The sequence below is a fragment of the Carassius gibelio genome, chromosome A21 (assembly GCF_023724105.1).
Source record: "Carassius gibelio isolate Cgi1373 ecotype wild population from Czech Republic chromosome A21, carGib1.2-hapl.c, whole genome shotgun sequence".
NCBI lineage: Eukaryota > Metazoa > Chordata > Actinopteri > Cypriniformes > Cyprinidae > Carassius > Carassius gibelio.
Window position 1 is genome coordinate 21,825,041 of NC_068391.1, and position 22,024 is coordinate 21,847,064.

The 22,024-nt window shown below is 42.7% G+C and overlaps 1 protein-coding gene across 2 annotated transcripts; it reads left to right on the forward strand.

Annotated features, from left to right (window-relative positions):
- Positions 1-1,103: 1,103 nt before the first annotated feature.
- LOC127941424 (polypeptide N-acetylgalactosaminyltransferase 10) lies at positions 1,104-19,993 on the forward strand. Of its 2 annotated transcripts, XR_008149014.1 has the most exons (13): positions 1,104-1,443; positions 7,040-7,124; positions 7,201-7,339; positions 8,542-8,708; positions 9,013-9,198; positions 9,339-9,522; positions 10,413-10,530; positions 13,643-13,750; positions 16,567-16,788; positions 17,096-17,212; positions 17,407-17,556; positions 17,950-18,474; positions 18,509-19,993. XR_008149014.1 is itself a non-coding variant. In XM_052536438.1 (12 exons), exons 1-12 carry the CDS (start codon positions 1,297-1,299, stop codon positions 18,115-18,117), a joined length of 1,791 nt encoding a protein of 596 aa, XP_052392398.1. In that variant the 5' UTR covers positions 1,104-1,296; the 3' UTR covers positions 18,118-19,993. The 2 variants fall into 2 exon arrangements, 1 of the variants encoding a protein (XP_052392398.1); XM_052536438.1 differs by having other exon boundaries at positions 17,950-19,993.
- Positions 19,994-22,024: the final 2,031 nt, after the last annotated feature.

Here is a 22,024-nt window from a genome sequence, read left to right on the forward strand (position 1 = left end):
TGTAGTAATCTGTGACTTCTTCCTGTCTCTGATTGCTCTGAATAATATAATATAATATAAACATTTCTGATGTATTTTATTAAATATAAAATTATATAATATGTGAAATGTTCTTTGAAGAATAGAATAGAATAGAATAGAATAGAATAGTCTAACCTCATGTCTTGAGTCTTTGCAGGGTTTTATGTCCAGTGTTGGGCTAGTTACTCAGAGAATGTAATATATTACTTGTTACTCAAAAGTAATATTATTAATTTACTAATTATTGTCTGTCAACAGTAATTAATTACACTACTAGTTACATTACTTTTTCTTCACGCCCCACAGAAGTAACTGTGTATCTTCCACATTGTAGTTTCTCCGTTACCCATATACGATTATATTTCATTATGTAGGCTATTTTATGATATAGAATCAAAAAAGTAAAAAAAAAAAAAAACTTTAATTTTCCAAAAAGATTTTTAATTATAGAATAATGTACCACATGCTGCTCAGAGAGATGTGGGTGGATTGTAATGACAGAGTAAAGTAAAGCCACAACTTTCACAACAGTGTTCAGATCATCTTTTTTATTGACAAAATCATATAATGCAATATTTAAATCTGATGAATGTAAACTTTTCCATATTCCTATCTTGTCTGCTGCATTGGAGACATCACATACATGTGCGAGTCGTGACAATTATGAAAATAAATCTAGAAATTATTTGATTGTTTGATTTTAAATCAGCGTGGTTGAGGCATCAAAAGTACCTGTTTTATAGATAGCAGCTGTAATAGTATTACTGAAATCTTCTCAATAATCAACAGGACGTACAGCTCACAGCGACCCGAGTTCGAATCCTGCCTCGAGGTCCTTCCTGATCCCGATCCCTCTCTCCTCTCCTGTCATCTCTCCACTGTCCTCTTAACATCATTAGCTCGTGTTCAGTCTGCATCACTGCGCGCTGAACCGTTCCATTCTGACACAGCGACAGGGAGGCCAGCTTCTCAAACCGAGTTCGGTGAAGTATAGGAGAACTAATCATTCATCTCACGTTTTACATCAAATCTATTTTACCATATTCATGTTAGGATTATCTCGAAGTAACCGAGTATATTCTAGTTTTAAAATCCTATTAAGTGAAGCTCGTCCTGAACTTTCTCCCCCCATCGAGGAGGCTGAAGTGGTTCAGTCCATGATAGCGGAAGTGCTGACAGCGGACTGGAGAGAGAGCAAGTAAAGTTCCAGACACTCGGTCGAGTTTGTGTTGATTTGTGTAGACGACAGCAGAAGCGCCACAGAGAGACCCCGAGATGCGGCGAAAGCAGAAGAGACTGCTGCAGATCGCGCTGCTGCTGCTGCTGGTCTTTCTGTTCCTGCCGAGCGTCGGCTTGTGGTCCGCGTCTCTGGAGCGAATGTTTGACAGCTCTGTGGACGCCGCCGCACTCTCGCGCGCACAGGTACGACAGCGCTCACTCAGCTCGCATACACTCTGTTTCTACAGTATCATAGCAGGTAATCTTTACTCGCTGCTGCATGGTAGTGCTGCGAGGCTAGAAGTGTCTTTGACTTCTTGACGCTCCGAGTGAACGACAGATGACGAACGCGACGCGACTAGAGCGGGAACGCGTTGTAGTTTTGTCGCGACACTCGCGCTGCACACAGGCTTATCAACGTGCTAGTAAGTTATTGGCTGATCAGTTATTATATGGTACTTTGGACAAATATCACAGACCGATAATAAACTGACGTAAAACATTGTTTGAGTTCTATCATGTAATTCTGCTGTGGAAATTAAAACATGCAGATCCAGTATACATAATTATTCACATTCTGGTAAAACAAGCATTAAACTTGTCTGTTTTTATGGTTTTTGGGTCAAATAGAATTCTCAGTATAAACCTTGACATTAAATATGTAAATGAAAGAAAAGCATAATTTAGCTCCCTCAAAAGTGATGTGGAAATATCAGTGATTGACGTCCTTTGGTTAAACTGAGTCTGTGACTCTCTGCAGTCATACACCATCCCAGCATGTCATCAGATCAGGGGTGGGAATCACAGGGTACCTCACAATACCCATAATATCACCATACAGCAATTCTGAGATAATCAATATAACGCTAGGCCTCACATAGATGTGTGATGGGTGTGTGTGTGTTATGTTTAATGGGTGGGTGTGTGTCGGGCAGACGTGTGATGGGTGGGTGTGTGTTATGTTTAATGGGTGGGTGTGTGTCGGGCAGACGTGTGATGGGTGTGTGTGTGTTGGCCAGATGTGTGATGGGTGTGTGTGTGTTGGGCAGATGTTTGATGGGTGTGTGTGTGTGTTGGGCAGATGTTTGATGGGTGTGTTGGGCAGATGTGTGATGGGTGTGTGTGTGTTGGGCAGATGTGTGATGGGTGTGTGTGTGTTGGGCAGATGTTTGATGGGTGGGTGTGTGTCGGGCAAACGTGTGATGGGCAGATGCACGATGGGTGTGTGTGTGTTGGCCAGATGTGTGATGGGTGTGTGTGTGTTGGGCAGATGTTTGATGGGTGTGTGTGTGTGTTGGGCAGATGTTTGATGGGTGTGTTGGGCAGATGTGTGATGGGTGTGTGTGTGTTGGGCAGATGTGTGATGGGTGTGTGTGTGTTGGGCAGATGTTTGATGGGTGGGTGTGTGTCGGGCAGACGTGTGATGGGCAGATGCACGATGGGTGTGTGTGTGTTGGCCAGATGTGTGATGGGTGTGTGTGTGTTGGCCAGATGTGTGATGGGTGGGTGTGTGTTGGGCAGATGTTTGATGGGTGGGTGTGTATCGGGCAGATGTTTGTGTTGGTCAGATGTTTGATGGGTGGGTGTGTGTTGGGCAGATGAGTGATGGGTGGGTGTGTGTGTGTTGGGCAGATGTGTGATGGGTGGGTGTGTGTTTGGCAGATGTTTGATGGGTGGGTGTGTATCGGGCAGATGTTTGTGTTGGGCAGATGTTTGATGGGTGGGTGTGTGTTGGGCAGATGAGTGATGGGTGGGTGTGTGTGTGTTGGGCAGATGTTTGATAGGTGGGTGTGTGTCGGGCAGATGTTTGTGTTGGGCAGATGTTTGATGGGTGGGTGTGTGTTGGGCAGATGTGTGATGGGTGGGTGTGTGTTGGTCAGATGTTTGTGTTGGGCAGATGTTTGATGGGTGTGTGTGTGTTGGGCAGATGTTTGATAGGTGGGTGTGTGTCGGGCAGATGTTTGATGGGTGGGTGTGTGTTGGGCAGATGTTTGTGTTGGTCAGATGTTTGTGTTGGGCAGATGTTTGATGGGTGGGTGTGTGTTGGGCAGATGTTTGATGGGTGGGTGTGTGTTGGGCAGATGTGTGTTGGGCAGATGTTTGATATGTGGGTGTGTGTTGGGCAGATGTTTGATTGGTGGGGGTGTGTCGGGCAGATGTTTGATTGGTGGGTGGGTGTCAGGCAGATGTTTGATGGGTGGGTGTGTGTTGGGCAGATGTTTGTGTTGGTCAGATGTTTGTGTTGGGCAGATGTTTGTGTTGGGCAGATGTTTGATGGGTGGGTGTGTGTCAGGCAGATGTTTGATTGGTGGGTGGGTGGGTGGGTGGGTGTCAGGCAGATGTTTGATGGGTGGGTGTGTGTTGGGCAGATGTTTATGTTGGTCAGATGTTTGTGTCAGGCAGATGTTTGATGGGTGGGTGTATGTCGGGCAGATGTTTGTGTTGGGCAGATGTTTGATGGGTGTGTGTGTGTTGGGCAGATGTTTGATGGGTGGGTGTGTGTCGGGCAGATGTTTGTGTTTGTCAGATGTTTGTGTTGGGCAGATGTTTGATGGGTGGGTGTGTGTTGGGCAGATGTGTGTTGGGCAGATGTTTGATATGTGGGTGTGTGTTGGGCAGATGTTTGATTGGTGGGTGTGTGTTGGGCAGATGTGTGTTGGGCAGATGTTTGATATGTGGGTGTGTGTTGGGCAGATGTTTGGTGGGTGGGTGTGTGTTGGGCAGATGTGTGTTGGGCAGATGTTTGATATGTGGGTGTGTGTTGGGCAGATGTTTGATTGGTGGGTGTGTGTTGGGCAGATGTTTGATGGGTGGGTGTGTGTTGGTCAGATGTTTGTGTTGGTCAGATGTTTGTGTTGGGCAGATGTTTGATGGGTGGGTGTGTGTTGGGCAGATGTTTGATATGTGGGTGTGTGTTGGGCAGATGTGTGTTGGGCAGATTTTTGATATGTGGGTGTGTGTTGGGCAGATGTTTGATTGGTGGGTGTGTGTTGGGCAGATGTGTGTTGGGCAGATGTTTGATATGTGGGTGTGTGTTGGGCAGATGTTTGATGGGTGGGTGTGTATTGGGCAGATGTGTGTTGGGCAGATGTTTGATATGTGGGTGTGTGTTGGGCAGATGTTTGATTGGTGGGTGTGTGTTGGGCAGATGTTTGATGGGTGGGTGTGTGTTGGGCAGATGTTTGTGTTGGGCAGATGTTTGATGGGTGGGTGTGTGTTGGGCAGATGTTTGTGTTGGGCAAATGTTTGTGTTGGTCAGATGTTTGTGTTGGTCAGATGTTTGTGTTGGGCAGATGTTTGATATGTGTGTGTGTGTTGGGCAGATGTTTGATTGGTGGGTGTGTGTTGGGCAGATGTTTGATGGGTGGGTGTGTGTTGGGCAGATGTTTGATGGGTGGGTGTGTGTTGGGCAGATGTTTGTGTTGGGCAGATGTTTGTGTTGGGCAGATGTTTGTGTTGGGCAGATGTTTGATGGGTGGGTGTGTGTTGGGCAGATGTTTGTGTTGGGCAGATGTTTGTGTTGGGCAGATGTTTGATATGTGTGTGTGTGTCGGGCAGATGCATGATGGGCAGATGCACAATGGGTGTGTGTGTGTCAGGCAGATGTTTGATGGGTGGGTGTGTTGGGCAGATGTTTGTGTTGGTCAGATGTTTGTGTTGGGCAGATGTTTGTGTCAGGCAGATGTTTGATGGGTGGGTGTGTTTCGGGCAGATGTTTGTGTTTGGCAGATGTGTGATTGCCGGGTGTGTGCGGGCAGACGTGTGATGGGCGGATGTGTGTCGGGCAGATGCATGATGGGCAGATGCACGATGGGAGTGTGTGTGTCAGGCAGATGTGTGATGGGCAGATGTACGATGGGTGTGTGTGTGATGGCAGGAGTTTGATGGTCGGATATGTTTTTAGGCAGAAGTGTGATGTGCGGGTGTGCAATGGGTGGATGTATGTTTGGAGGATGTTTTTCATCCAGGTGGACACTGCATGCTGCTGATACTTTCTCCTTCTCACAGTGCATCTAATGCACTCTGAGTGAAAAATGCTCACTGGCTACTGGAACATAATTTTAAATGATTGAACTACCTTATTTTAGTCTGACTACATCAGTAGTTTTCATTTTGCTTCTGTACTCAGTCTGAGATAGCGACCTCTAAATAGCCAGCCTATCTTGGAACAGGGGGCGGCCTGAGAGCCGTGACGTAGACGCTAAACGCCGAATATAAGATTGTAGTTTAGGTTAGGGAAAACGACAGCGGACACGGAGACACGAGATGCTGTTCGCAGAGTGTTTGTTTTACATTATGAATGGAGGTGATGTTGTGGCCCTAATTGCGACAGGTTTTGGGAAAAGTTTAATATATCTACTGTTACCAATCGTCAGCGAGAAACTGGAGAGGCTAAAGTCCGGCAATAATTGTGATTGTGTCCCCCTTGGTTGCTCTCATTGAGGATCAGGTTACAGCTAAACCTTTTTTTTTTTTTCTCGTAACATACCTGTGTTTACTACAGAAGTTTGAGGAGACTGAGACTGCGCATAACACACATCATAACCAAACATTATGTGATTGGCCCCCAGAAAGACAACTCTGGTCAGTTATGCCATTCCAGACTCTGTCTGCGAAGCAAAGCGAAGTAGTAGAATTTGGAATTACAAGGCTAATTTCTATCAGTCTGCATTTACACATATTATGGACTGTTGACAGGAATTTCTCTCAGACAAATATCTTGACCAAGACGTGCAATCGACCACATCGCATGCATCTCACACAACCAATTTATGTAGCCAAAACACATCTGGTGCTGTGAAAGGTCATATAGTTTTGGAATGATGTGAGAATTATGATTGTAATATAATTCCTTCTGGTGCCGCTGTCACATTGAGCAGTTATGATGGGAAGAGATGGTCTTCATAGGGAAAGGCTGGACGTGGTGTTGTTGAAAGGCAGCATTGTTCAGGCTCTTGGTTGGCTGTCGTCCAGGCCTCGGGTCTGATAGCGCCTCTGTTTCCCGGTGGAAGAGCCTGAGCTTAGCAGGTGCAGGAATCACACACACACACACACACACACACACACATTCACTGTCAGCGTGGCCTCACTCACACTCACTATTCACACCTGTAAGAACCGTTTCATATCACCTCGTGCACAGAAGCATCATTACATTCAGAATCCTCACATCTAACTCATTCTTCTGATTTATCACACAGTTTGGCTTCTTTGGCAAGAGATTTTTACAGTGAGACGTGCTTGTTGTTAAGAGAGATGCGGCTGTTTGCATTAAACATCAGACGCGTGGCAGAAGAAAATGCTGTGTCCCAATTCACATGGAGTGTGTAGCAGAAGAGCAGAGAAGCTTCATGACACACTAGCACCTCATAAAACCTGTCGTGATCCTTTCAGAAATGAGGATTCCTGATCCTAACAGCTCCATTGATGATTCTTTTAGTTTCTGTGTTGCCACATGATGAGATCATTTCACATTTCAACAGAACAGACGTAACAAATCATCTTTTTCATTCTTGCAAAGGGTTACATACAGACCTATTATACAGGTAACATTGTTCTAATAATTAGCCCTAACTCTATATTACTTAAAGTAATGCATTTCATTCTTTCATTAATCAAGTTCTGGTATTTTCTAAAAGGTGGTTTGTTTGGTTCTCATGTTTAGACACAAGGGTCGGTCTTTCTCTCCGTCCTCTTTTCTGTTTGCTCTGGTATTTTTGTACTGATCCATTACAGTTTAGCAAAGACTAGCACACAGTCCTCCTCATAACATCACATCACACATGCTTTGTGCTTTCAGAAAGTGAACAAGGTGCAGAATGAGGGCGTTCGGAGGAAGGACTGGCACGACCATGCCCTCATTAGGAGCGAAGCGGCACGTTCAGGTGTGTCACATGATGCATGAGGTGTAATAGAGCTGACTGTAGATGACTGTGATGGTAACGCTGTGGTGTGTTGAAGGTGTCGGCGAGCAGGGCCGGCCGTATCCGCTGACCGACTCGGACCGCGTGGACCAGGCCTACAGGGAGAACGGATTCAACATATTCGTCAGCAATCGCATCGCCCTCAACAGATCCCTGCCTGACATCAGACACCCGAAGTGAGCCGCCTCCTTCCTCCCCAATCTAAACCTCTGTCATGATTCCTGCTGCTCTTTAATGTGTCTCCATTAATTACTGCACATGAACCGTAGACATGGGTCATTCTTGAACGATTCCTTCATTTTGAATAAATCTTGAATGTGACTCAGAACGAACGAGTCATCTCGGGGAGTAACTCGTTCTGTCTCGCATGCACAACATCCTATGGGTTCTGTACTGAAATTAGTTAACCTCTTTCGAGTCTCAAGGTTTTTTGAATCATTAAGATAACAATAAAGATAACGATAAAGATATAGTTCTAAAAATCATTCTCAGTTTTAAAGAATAGTCCACATCACCACTATACTGATAAAGGCACGGAGAAACGATATCGCTGGACTCACTTTCAGAATGATTTTTTTCCGATGAACAGAAGAAATACTGACAGCCAATCAGAATCCTTCCTGCTGTAACGAGCTCAAGTATTTAAAGAGACAGACCTGCGTTTGATTAGAATAAACACACGATATCGCCCCACTTCGGTGTGGGTTTGTTGTGCACATTATGACTTTAATAACTGGACAGCAATGTCTTTGCTATACCTATATTACACATTAATTCCTGAAAAATATAGATATAAGTCTTGAACTATGCTCTAGTCTTGAATATTTTCACTCTTAAACTTGTCTTCTAGAATACAACTTTGATTCTCATTGCACATATTAAAAAAAGATTCTGGTCAGGATGTATTCATCTAGGTAGACAGAAATGTAATGTAATATTAAAATGTTTAAAACTCACAAAAGAAATGCATTTACAGGTCAGTCTGGCTTGTTTTCCATTTCCCTTTATTGTGGTCATACTAAGATGCCTGATGTGTGTTTAATTTGACAAATAGGGTCTGGTTCCAAGTCACAATATATTGACAAACCAGTTTAACCAGACATTTAGTAAAAGGTTGGGAAAAGAGAACTGGCAGTATTACTGATGACCACGGTCCTGTTCCTCACGATCCCCTCCACAGACAGAGTCCTAACACATGTTTACTAGACTAGACTGATGTGTTTAGGAAGCACTCATCAGTGTCAGGATGATTGGAACATTGTGATCTAGATTTAATGCAGCGGTTAATATCCATAACTTCAGTGGGAGACTGAATAATAATAATCCAGCTGTATCTGTCACGAGTGCTTCTGACGGACGGTTCGTTTGTGTGTCGCAGCTGTAAGACGAAGCTGTATGCAGAAGATCTTCCCAACACCAGCATCATCATCCCCTTCCACAACGAGGGCTGGTCGTCTCTGCTGCGCACCGTTCACAGCGTCCTCAACCGCTCGCCTGCGCAGCTCATCGCCGAGATCATCCTCGTGGACGACTTCAGCGACAAAGGTACGAGCCTTCAGCAGCTCGGGATGTTCTGCTGGGATCATGCTTGTATAGTGCGTGTGGACGAAGATCATCTGCCGTCAGAAACGTTAGAAACACTGTCATGATAGATCACTGTCAGCTCAGATGATCCTCGCTCGTGTCTGAACTGCGTCACACGTATGCAGCGTCAGATCATGATCATAACAGCCCTAATCTGAGATCTGGTCAAATGAAGCTGCTGAAGAGTAAAGCCATCAAACAGAAGGCAGGTGTGGAGCTGCTTCTGTAAGCGTGTGATGGATGGGGGTGTCTCTGTGTCTTCTAGAGCATCTGAAGGCTCCTCTGGAGGAGTACATGGTGCGGCTGCCGAAGGTTCGAATCCTGCGCACGAAGAAGCGCGAGGGTCTGATCCGGACCAGACTGCTGGGTGCCGCGGCGGCGAAGGGTCAGGTCATCACCTTCCTGGACTCACACTGCGAGGCCAACGTCAACTGGCTCCCGCCGTTACTGGGTGATCATGAACACTTTTATTATTATCTGTTTATTATTATGAAGATGCTCTGCTGTGCATAAAGTGCTGTAGAAGTAAAGGAGGCATGATTGGATTGTTCAGCTCCTCAAACTGTTATTTGATTAATGATTGGTTTTCAGATCGCATCGCAGAGAACCGGAGGACGATCGTGTGTCCGATGATTGATGTGATCGACCACGATAACTTCGGCTACGAGACGCAGGCCGGCGATGCGATGCGAGGGGCTTTCGACTGGGAGATGTACTACAAACGCATCCCTATCCCAGCTCAGCTGCAGAAACCAGACCCCAGCGACCCGTTTGAGTGAGTGTGTGTGTGTGTGTGTGTGTGTGAGAGAGAGAGAGAGAGAGAGAGAGAGAGAGAGAGAGCGAGTGTGAGAGAGAGAGTGTGTGTGTGTGTGTGTGTGAGAGAGAGAGAGAGAGAGAGAGAGAGAGAGAGAGAGAGCGAGAGAGCGAGTGTGAGAGAGAGAGTGTGTGTGTGTGTGTGTGTGTGTGTGTGGGAGAGAGAGAGAGAGAGAGAGAGTGTGTGAGAGAGAGAGAGAGAGAGTGTGAGAGAGAGAGAGAGAGAGTGTGTGTGTGTGAGAGAGAGAGAGAGAGAGAGAGAGAGAGAGAGAGTGTGTGAGTGTGTGTGTGTTCTTGTTTTTGTATCATATCAGGACACATCTCTGTATAATGACATGGGTATGACACAGGTATTACAAGGAGAGGGTGGACAACTTATGAGGACATAACCCATGTCCCCATTTTTCAAAACACTTATAAATCATACAGAATGAGTTTTTTTGAGAAAGTAAAAATGCACAAGAGTGTGTGTGTTGCGTATTGCATGCTGTTAATGTCTCCATAAAATATATTATTTCTGACAGTGGAGGGAAGAAGTTTTGAGTATGCACACTTGGTGACTTCCTGCATCTTGATCAGTCGTGTCATTATCCGTTAAGTTTAACTGACACTTCACAGACTCAGCAACACGTGTTACGTGTTACGTGTTACGTGTTCTGTCATCAGCGCTGCATCAGAGTGAGTCCGGAGGAGAATATTGTGCTCTGCATCTGAAGGGTTGCATGAGCAGCTGAAACAGTCGATCGTATGAATATTCTCAGTTAAGGTGTTTTTCTGTGATCTGATTCAGTGCTTATGTTTTACTCTGTGTTTTGAGATTAGTTTGAGCTCTGTCTCTTTCTTCTCTGTGAGGTCTCCGGTGATGGCAGGCGGTCTCTTCGCTGTGGACAGGAAGTGGTTCTGGGAGCTGGGAGGATATGACATGGGTCTGGAGATCTGGGGAGGAGAGCAGTACGAGATCTCCTTCAAGGTAATCACTGTGGCACAATGCACCCTTACCGTCGACAGCCAATCAGATCACAGCGATATGGATGTGACGGTTATAGCTCTTTTAAGGAGGAAATACTATGAATGAAACTTGATCAGCAGTTGTACAGACTAGCTTTAATTAATGTGTATTCACCAGTACACTGTTATTTTGCTCTCTCACATTTCAGCCATTTGTCATCCATTAAACGCATGATAAACTCGAACACATAATCGGTTGTTTTCATAAGGAATAACAGTAGTAAAGAAACATCCTTCATCTGAGGCTGAACTGTGTGTATTATATTTCTGTGTTGTTTTTGGCCCCGTCCACACGGAGATGCATTTCGATGTATAAGCATGCATTTTGTATCATCTTTCGTCCACACTGATCTGGTGTTTCAGGAGAGTGAAACTGAGATTTTTGGAAACCGTGTCCCGGAGTGGATAAATCTGAGGCTGCGTCTACACGAACCCAGATCTTTCCTTATCCAATCTTTTTTTTTTCCTTCATCTCAAGAAATATCAGCGTCTACACGAAACCACAAAACTGACACAAAACGATGTAGTATACATGCCAGACCAGCATGTGGCGCTGTAATTCTGCCACAGAGATACACTAAAAACAGAGAAGAAGACTTGAACTATGCTCATAAACCTTGCTCGCTGTATACAAACGAACACGGAACAATACATTTATTAATCTGTGTTAATGTTAGTTAATAAAAAGACAATCGTTCAGTGTTTGTTCATGTCTTTGTTGCTGTTACGTGACGTAGCGGTGTCTGATTAGGGTCGAGACGTGGGCTGATGATGTCATCGTTTAGAAAATATGGATTCGCCATCCACACAAAAACACTTTTTTTTTTTTTTAATTTTTTTTTTTACATTTATTAAAAAAATACATTATTTACATTTATTTCAAATCTAACTACTCTGTGACTCGGTTTAAAATAATATCAGTTTCACTCTCACAAAACGGCGGATCCGTGGGGATGAAACACCTGTACGATATAAAATGTATGCGTATACACCGAAACACTTCTCCGTCAGTGATGCGCGGGTCAATGTATAAACAACCCGCACCCGTCCGATGTTTTCAACTAACCCGCCCGCTACCCAGACCACAAAAAAAGAAAAAGAAAATATTGTACCCGACCCACTTCCTGACCCGCATTTTTTAAAAGTAGTAAATGTCGCCCCTTTATATTAATATGATTACTTAAATAGGCTTTAGCCTACAGGATAATAAGCGTTATGACCGCACACATAAGGCTTGCCACAAAGAACCAGTTAAAGTAATGATTATGCATGTGTCTAAATTAGCAAGGAGATATTTAATGGTTTAGTAATAAACTTGTGTTTTCTGTGTCGCTGCTAAGATGAAGTTGACGTTGCAGACTCACCATGAACGCCAGAGAGAAATGCACATTTCATATGGATTACATAATCAGAGAGTAGCCTATTTATTTTGGTTGGAATATTTCCGTTTAAAAGTAGACATTTCAAGCTTTCTGTAATATATTACCTATATTTCTTTTTAAACCCACCGACTAAAAGATTAAGACACTACCTGATCCAAAATATCACCCAAAGTTTCTACAACTTTTTTCTTAGTTATTTCAGAACTTGGAAAAAAGACTGGGGCAAACTTGTTACTGCAGTCATACATGGCATGATAAATGCTCGTCACTTCTGCTGCCCAAACTTTGTCAGCCTGTGGGTCATTTGGTTTATTGAAAAACGATTGCACTGATTTGTATGTTTCTTGAAGATGTGATTTTTGTCTGTGGTAGCCTACTCACATGCACCATGTCGCTTCACGTCGTATTCTCCTCCATGCCCCACAGAAAAACTGCTCTCTCTGCTTCGCCATCTACAGGTCTTAATCAAGGGTATGCTGCGGTCAATTCGCTAAAAAATTTAAAGTGCATCTTCTCTTTTTCCTGGCCACGGCTGCTTAACCTGACCGAACAACGCGCTCCTATGTGAGATTGTTGAATGTTGAGCAGGCGTTCATGCTCAGCCTATCGACTAACGCTTTTATTTCTCTCCTCTGAACTATTGGACATAAGTTAACAGTACACCTAAGGACGTATCCGTGTATTTATTAGACAGGGTCAAATGAAAAAGTGGGACAGATGCTCAATTTGTGTGAGGCGGGACAAAGGGTTAAATTGCTGTACAACGTAAAGCGGGACAGGTGGCGACTCTATATTCACGCCAGTTATTCAGCCAATAAGGTGTAGGCCTATGTATTTAAAAGTTGTGTCTAGAACTATAGAAATTGCTAAGGTTTAATTGGCATCTTTATTTCAAACGACCCGACCAACCGCGACCCGAATATCATTAAAAATATTTTAGGATGACTCGTAACCGCAGGTACCCACTCATTTCGGATCAACCCGCGCATCACTGGTCCCCGTGTGGAAGGACCGCATAACAGCAACAAAGACATGAACAAACACTGAACGATTGTCTTTTTATTAACTAACATTAACACAGATTAACACATGTATTGTTCCATGTTCGTTTGTATACAGCGAGCAAGGTTTATGAGCATAGTTCAAGTCTTCTTCTCCATTTTAGTGTATCTCTGTGGCAGAATTACAGCGCCATATGCTGGTCTGGGATATATACTACATCGTTTCGTGTCAGTTTTGTGGTTTCGTGTAGACGCTGATATTTCTTGATGAAAGATTGGATAAGGAAAGCTCTGGGTTGGTGTGGACGTAGCCTCAGATCAGTGTCAGTCGCAGCATTCACAGTGAAGTCAGATACAGCGACCCCTAGTGGCTTCAGGAAAACACACTGTCAATCTAAGCAGTCTTCAGAGTGAGTTTATCAGCACTACACAGTGCACATACAGTACGTTCCTTATGGAGTGTAATAATCATTGGCTCTAAGCTGTCTGATGACGAGCGCAGGCCTGAATGTGTGACATACATTCAGTCATGTTTCATCTCTAATTGTACAAATAATTCTACAGTGTACAGAAAAACTACAAAAGCAGAACCAGAAGCACACATTTAGTTATGTGTGACCGACGGTTCAGTCTCTGTGTTTGCCGTCTGTACTTGTGTCACTGTAGAAAGACTGTTTTCATCTTCCCTGAGGTGTGGATGTGTGGAGGCCGAATGGAGGACATTCCCTGCTCACGCGTGGGTCACATCTACAGGAAATACGTTCCCTATAAAGTGCCAGGTGGAGTGAGCCTCGCCAGGGTGAGTTTGACAAACACATCTCCTCATAGTCCAGCTCATCTGAGTCCTCAGCGTTAAACACGAGAGTAAGACTCTCATCTGAATACTTTATATTACAAGTGCCCTTCTATTAATATGACAGCCGTCTGTGCTGCGCCGGTTCCTGACACCCATAGAAGGGTGTACTGGCAGATATCCTGGGGGGGCTGGGTTTTTTTTTTTTTTTGGGGGGGGGGGGGGTGTATTGCAAGGGAAGAAGTTTAGATATTTATATTGTAGATATTACTATATTCACTATATGCTGTTATATGTACACTGAAGAATAAAAATAGCTTTCATGAGCAGCTTAGAATATCATGCAGTTTCACAACAAAATAAACATTTTTCTTTATTTATAATAATAATAATAATAATAAACTCATTGTTTCTACACTGGTAATTTTTTTTCAACTAACTTTTAAATTTTTATCAAACAAGGCCGTAATCATATCTAGAACATTAGGAGGACTATTGTTTTGAAATTATTAAGACCAGACCACTATGGTAATGGTAAAATAACTAAATAAGATTTTTTTTTGTAAAGTAAACATTAATGTGAACTGCAAATCATATTTTTTATTTTAAAAACAATTTAAAAGTAATGTGATCTGTATGTGTGTGATCTATATGTAGTTATTTCATGATTGTTTGGGCAGGCTCAAGATAGCTTTAATTTCTTTAAAATACAGTTCACTTCAGCTGAAGGATTGAGGATTGAGGGTGATCCTATGCATCCTTCAAAATAATGAAGGATGTTAAAGAAGGGCCTTTGGAGCCTGATGGCGCGGCCTTACTTTAAGGATGAGAAACACTCCTCAGTGAGCTGCCATTACACAGAGTAGAGGATTAATGACCTTAGAAAGCGGTCACACAGCATCCTTTATATGTGTGTGATCTATATGTGATCTGTGTGTGTGTGATCTATATGTGATCTGTGTGTGTGTGTGATCTATATGTGATCTGTGTGTGTGTGATCTATATGTGATCTGTGTGTGTGTGATCTATATGTGATCTGTGTGTGTGTGTGTGATCTATATGTGATCTGTGTGTGTGTGTGTGATCTATATGTGATCTGTGTGTGTGTGTGTGATCTATATGTGATCTGTGTGTGTGTGATCTATATGTGATCTGTGTGTGTGTGTGATCTGTGTGTGTGTGTGTGATCTATATGTGATCTGTGTGTGTGTGATCTATATGTGATCTGTGTGTGTGTGTGATCTATATGTGATCTGTGTGTGTGTGATCTATATGTGATCTGTGTGTGTGTGATCTATATGTGATCTGTGTGTGTGTGTGTGATCTATATGTGATCTGTGTGTGTGTGTGTGATCTATATGTGATCTGTGTGTGTGTGTGTGATCTATATGTGATCTGTGTGTGTGTGATCTATATGTGATCTGTGTGTGTGTGTGATCTGTGTGTGTGTGTGTGATCTATGTGATCTGTGTGTGTGTGATCTGTGTGTGTGTGTGTGATCTGTGTGTGTGTGTGTGTGATCTATATGTGATCTGTGTGTGTGTGATCTATATGTGATCTGTGTGTGTGTGATCTATATGTGATCTGTGTGTGTGTGTGATCTGTGTGTGTGTGTGTGATCTATATGTGATCTGTGTGTGTGTGTGATCTGTGTGTGTGTGTGTGATCTGTGTGTGTGTGTGTGTGATCTATATGTGATCTGTGTGTGTGTGTGTGATCTATATGTGATCTGTGTGTGTGTGATCTATATGTGATCTGTGTGTGTGTGTGATCTATATGTGATCTGTGTGTGTGTGATCTATATGTGATCTGTGTGTGTGTGTGATCTATATGTGATCTGTGTGTGTGTGATCTATATGTGATCTGTGTGTGTGTGTGATCTGTGTGTGTGTGTGTGATCTATATGTGATCTGTGTGTGTGTGTGTGATCTATATGTGATCTGTGTGTGTGTGATCTATATGTGATCTGTGTGTGTGTGTGTGTGTGTAATCTATATGTGATCTGTGTGTGTGTGATCTATATGTGATCTGTGTGTGTGTGTGTGTGTGTGATCTATATGTGATCTGTGTGTGTGTGTGTGTGTGTAATCTATATGTGATCTGTGTGTGTGTGATCTATATGTGATCTGTGTGTGTGTGTGATCTGTGTGTGTGTGTGTGTGATCTATATGTGATCTGTGTGTGTGTGTGTGTGTGTGTAATCTATATGTGATCTGTGTGTGTGTGATCTATATGTGATCTGTGTGTGTGTGTGATCTATATGTGATCTGTGTGTGTGTGATCTATATGTGATCTGTGTGTGTGTGATCTATATGTGATCTCTGTGTGTGTGTGTGTGTGTGTAATCTATATGTGATCTGTGTGTGTGTGATCTGTGTGTGTGTGATCTATATGTGATCTGTGTGTGTGTGTGTGTGTGATCTATATGTGATCTGTGTGTGTGTGTGTGTGATCTGTGTGTGTGTGTGATCTGTGGGTGTGTGTGTGTGATCTATATGTGATCTGTGTGTGTGTGTGTGTGTGTGATCTATATGTGATCTGTGTGTGTGTGTGTGATCTATATGTGATCTGTGTGTGTGTGTGTGTGATCTATATGTGATCTGTGTGTGTGTGATCTATATGTGATCTGTGTGTGTGTGTGTGTGTGTGATCTATATGTGATCTGTGTGTGTGTGTGTGATCTATATGTGATCTGTGTGTGTGTGTGTGATCTATATGTGATCTGTGTGTGATCTGTGTGTGTGTGATCTGTGGGTGTGTGTGTGATCTGTGTGTGTGTGATCTGTGTGTGTGTGTGTGATCTGCTGGATGTTTTTGTTTAGAATCTGAAGCGTGTGGCCGAGGTGTGGATGGATGAGTACGCAGAGTTCATCTACCAGCGGCGGCCGGAGTACAGGCACCTGTCTGCTGGAGACGTGTCCACACAGAAGGAGCTCAGGAGCCGGCTGAACTGCAGGAACTTCAAGTGGTTCATGAGGGAAGTGGCATGGGATCTGCCCAAACACTATCCTCCGGTGGAGCCTCCGGCCGCTGCGTGGGGAGAGGTGCGTGCTAATTTCCCAAAACACATTCAGCTCACAATCAGACACACTTACATCGCTTTACTAGCCACTAATTTTACACACGTTACAAAGATGGTGAGACCACTCTGAGTGGCCAGGTGATTTAATCTGGTTTCAGATGTCTATGTTTAGCAGGATGGCCCAAAACCCTCTTAAACCAGCCTAACCAGGCTGAGAGACCTGTTAAGCCCTGCAAACCAGTTTAGACATAAAGCATATTTTCTTGGACAAAGCTGAAAATGAGTGGCTCTGGGTAAGTGACATGGCACTGATGTGTGCTTGCTTCCAGCTGCGTAACAGCGCCTCGGGTCTGTGCATGGAGAGCAAACACTTGTCCTCGGGTTCCCCGATCCGTTTGGAGAAATGCCTGAAGGGACGAGGCGAGCCGACCTGGAGTCATGGTCAGGTGAGAGATCTGTTTCCAGGGAATTCACTGAAGAATGTGTTTCTCTAAAGATGAAGGTAGAATCTGTCTTTCTCAATGCGTTATTTGGATGAGCTGATTTCACTTTGACAGATGTGTTATGAATGTTCAGAGGATGCAGTGTTGCTGAATGCATTAATTCAGTAACCATAATAGTCTGTGTGTATATTGTGCAGGTCTTTACGTTTGGTTGGAGAGAAGACATACGGGTGGGAGACCCGCTGCACACTAAGAAGGTCTGCTTCGACGCCGTGTCACACAACAGCCCTGTGACTCTGTATGACTGCCACGGGATGAAGGGGAACCAGCTGTGGGCCTACAGGAAGGTACAGCAGCATTACATCTGTGCAGACATGCCATTCTGTACAGAAAGAGCAATCTCAAAAGTTAAGCGTTCATAACAAAGTCTATTTTGAACTTCCTGCCCCTCCCACATCTCAACATCCAATCAACAACCAATGTTCTGAAACAAGTCCCGCCCTACATTTTTCATTTTGATGAATGACCTTTTTCACAGAAGTGAAAGTCGTCCTAGAACAGCAGACTACTTCAAATTTGAGCAAGAGAGAAACTTCACGATAGTGTTTATGACTTTCAAAAAGAGGAAAAATAGAGAAAGATTGATAACGGCAGTCAGAAGAGAGGACGACGTTAGATTTACTGTCATTTTCAGCTGAAACTGTGGCGTACTGATGTGTGTGTGTGTGTGTGTGTGGCAGGATAAGAGCCTCTATCACCCCATCAGTAACAGCTGCATAGACTCTGATGCTGCACAGAAGCGGATCTTCATGAACTCCTGCGATCCCTCGTCTCCCAGCCAGCGGTGGCTCTTCCAGAACACCAACATCACAGTCTTAGACTCCTTCAACAGCCATCACAATGTGTAAAGCTGCCACTATGAGCACGAGAATCCACCGGGAGAGTGCGACAGCTTCCTGATCATGGAAGTGACGCTGCTCTCTGTGCCTTTACTGAACTGATGTGCGTCTGGAAACTCTGTTCTGATCTTCTGACTCCAAACCGCTGGAAAAGCTGAAGCTCTGTCCTTCCCTGCGCTCTCTCATCATCATCATCTTCTGCTGAACATGATCAGTAACAGTGTTTGCAGGGCAGCGTTTGACCGATGCTCTTCGCCTTCAGTGCATCTGAGGAACGACTCAAACACCGATGATGCAGTCTGTGATTAGATGTGCATCTGTTCATCATCATCATCATCTTCACAGAGAACTTGCAAACATGCCACAGTTTGTCCTTCAGAAATGCGAATCTGATTGAGAGGTTTATTTATTTGACTGTTCGGAGTCACATGGGGTTCCTCATGAACAACAGCAACCTTTACTGAGCGCTGCTTTATTAAAACTTGATTTTATTATCCAGATTCTCTGTTAACAAATTTAGATGTACTTGTTGTTGTTTCATTTTAGAGGATGAAGTTTTATTACAAAGGCTTCAAGGCGGTTATGTGTCGACCCTGTAAAATCATATACAGTTTCTTCATTCATTGGGGAAATCTGAAAGAGTCAGTCCTGTTTCCATGATTTGTAGCGTAATGCTGTTGATTAAGGATTACTTTAGAACTGCGTTGCACAGCAGAAGACTATATCCTACTAGATACTTTTCATTTTATGCTGTTTTTTCTTTCTTTCTGTGATGTAACCAGCTGGGATCCTCTGGTTCTCAGTAAGTGCTTGCACCCAAAGACAGATCTGTTCATGTGTCTGTGACTGAATGATGCACATGAGCAACACAAGGGAAACTTGAATCTAGTCGCCGTGCCTTGCTGGAAGATGCTGAAAGCACACTGTAGTCTAGTTTTCTAGGTTCGGTGCTGCTGAGCGTTTGACCCATTTCTACCATGAAATATTTTTACAAGCACTTTGAAATGTTTCTTTGATCCGAAGGAGTTTTAAAGTGGATCTGTCCAGCACTTTCAGACGTGTCTTTGTCCAGAGCCTATTTTCAGTATCAACGATTTTGTAATGTCTGCCGATTCTAAAGAAAGCCCTGGTTATTATTATGATTATTATTAATTCCCTGGGAATTATTGCTCCACTGTTATTGTGTCAAACACATGTGAATAATTGAAGCGTTTAATACCGGACTCACTTTTGAGCTGAATGTTTAAAGACCAGCTGTAGGTTTGGTGTTGTGTGAAACTCCTGCTTTGATGGGTTTCCAGAGGTGTGTGTGTGTGTGTGTGTGTGTGGAATATGAAGATATGGTAATTAGTCTCATGTTGAATCTTGGGAACCGTAGTATTTTTTACACTGATGCATTAACACGGTTCAGCCACTTTTTAAACTGCTCATCATAAATGATTATTATTCAGGAACGGATGTGGTAGGTTCAGTTCTGTTATTTCTCTTTTAATTTGTATCAATAATGTTTTTGTCTCAATTCACGTTTGAATTATGGCAAAATTATGCCATCAAGAAAAACCATTACATCGTTTTTTCTTTTCATACAAATGCTACTGTAAAACTGTTCTGGTCTTATTTTGAATAGTTTGTATTTACTTAAATAATTTATCTGAATTCAAATGGCGTTTTATAGCTTCTTTAGGAAAATGTTGAAAAAGAAGGTTCTGCAGTGATGGAGACATGTTTTACCTGAACACACAAGGAAAGGTGTTCCTGAAATCATTCATTAGTTTTGTGTGCATGATTGTTCAGATCTGCATCTGTTTGTGTGGAGAGAAAGGAGGACTGGATTCATTCAGTGAACTCCTCTTGATTTGTGTTAAATAAAGACCCTCAGAACCCACGTATGACACATTAGCCATGTATTCTCAACAGTTTAACATCAGTGCACAGAACTCAGGAAACATACACAACACTTACTCCTCCTTTTAAAACTGCTTTATTTGACTATTTCCTGGATGTCCAGTCATCTGTTCTCTGTGTGTGTTCTGGACGAGCAGTGACCGTATCAGATGTCCAGTTTCAGATGCTGGACACTATAAAGAGCACACAGCGTCCCGTCAGCTGCCAGAAATGATTATACTCGCAAAACAATCAGAAACACAGAGATCCGCCGCCTTTACTGTGAAACACTAAAACAATACAAACACACTCAGAACCAAAAAAACACAATACACCCAAAAACAAGTCTGTGAACTCAAACCAATTTTGGAATAACTGGAACAATCTGAAAAAGAAAAAAAAAATGGATCATGGAGAATTGGCAATCCAAAATTTTGAGTAATATCCAAACATTGCTTAATAAAGTACAAACTAAACAAAACCAGAAAAGCAACCAATTGGGAAAACTATATTAGCAATCAAAGATAGCCAAAACCCATTCGATTTCCCAATGACTGATAAAGAACTTAAAGAAAAAATCTAAACCCTCCAACTCAGAAAAGCATCTGGACCTGATGGGATATTAAATGAAATGATAAAACAAGCAGTAAATTTCAGTTGGCCATTCTAAAACTATTCAATGTGATTCTGAGTGTAGGTCACTTCCCTGACATCTGGAATCGAGGCTTGATAAAACGGAGATAAATTTGATCCTAACAACTACAGAGGCATCTGTGTGAGCAGCAACCAGGGAAAGTTATTCTGTAGCATAATAAACGCTCGACTAGTAGAAGTCAAATTAGATTTTTACCAAATTACCGTACATCTGACCACATCTATACATGACATACTCTAATTGAAAAACATGTCAACCAAGAAAAAGGTAAAATATACGCATGCTTTATTGACTTTAAAAAAGCTTTTGACCCAATTTGACACCAAGGACTGTTTTACAAACTTATTGAAAGAGGCACAGGAAGTAAAACCTATGACCTTATCAAATCAATGTACACTGAAAGTAAATGTGGCGTAAAAATCGGCACCCAACGTACGAGGTATCTTTCCCAAGAGCGAGGTGTGAGACAGGGCTGCTGCTTAAGCCCAACATTATTTAACATCTACATCAACTACCTGGGTTTGAAAATCACATCCACAGGAAACTTTAATCAAGCTGTGAATGAACTGAGAGATAAAGCACGCAGGGCCTTCTACGCCATAAAACGGAAATGTCCTTTAGAAATCCCGCACTCTATGGCAGGTGTGGGGTCCACTGACCAATCCAAATCAAGATTTCACCAAATGGGAAAAACATCCAGTTGAGACCCTGCATGCAGAACTGTGTAAAAATATATTACACGTGCACCGGCATACAACAGATAACGCATGCAGGGCAGAATTAGGCAAATATCCTCTAATCGTAAAGATATAAAAAAGGGCAATTAAATTCTGGAAACATCTGAAACTCAGTGACCCCCAATCATATCATTATAAAGCCCTTCAATACCAAGAGATGAGTAAAGAAAGCAGTCCCCTCCCTCAGCTGATCCAGAGCTTCAGTCCTGATCCTTCTGCTATGACCCTGTCTGAGGTAAGATCACAACATAAACTGAAATCAACAATCAAAGATCCTTTATACACAGTACCGCCGCTCCGCAGTCTGCAGGGCAACATCACATTTTATCACTCTCAGGCACATTCCTGGTTCCCTTCAGGTTATGAAAATTACCCATGGATTTAACAATAACACCTCAAATCATCGTTCTTGTAGCCATGGTAACTGCAAATTAACCATGGATTTGTTACTTCAAATAATAATTTACAAAAGAATAATAATTTTTGTTGTTGTTGCTATAAAAACAGACCTAAGCCATCAATAGCCTTTAAAATGACTTAAAATGCATTGTGTGTATATATATATATATATATATATATATATATATATATATATATATATATATATATATATATATATATATATAAACAATGAGGCATA

What these genes read in the sequence shown, in the direction of transcription:
- LOC127941424 (XM_052536438.1), top strand. Translation starts at nt 1,297, where the DNA reads ATGCGGCGAAAGCAGAAGAGACTGCTGCAGATCGCGCTGCTGCTGCTG. An exon ending in AGTACGAGATCTCCTTCAAG is followed by an intron (nt 10,531 to 13,642) that starts GTAATCACTGTG and finishes ATCTTCCCTGAG; the next exon opens with GTGTGGATGTGTGGAGGCCG. An exon ending in AGCTGTGGGCCTACAGGAAG is followed by an intron (nt 17,557 to 17,949) that starts GTACAGCAGCAT and finishes TGTGTGTGGCAG; the next exon opens with GATAAGAGCCTCTATCACCC.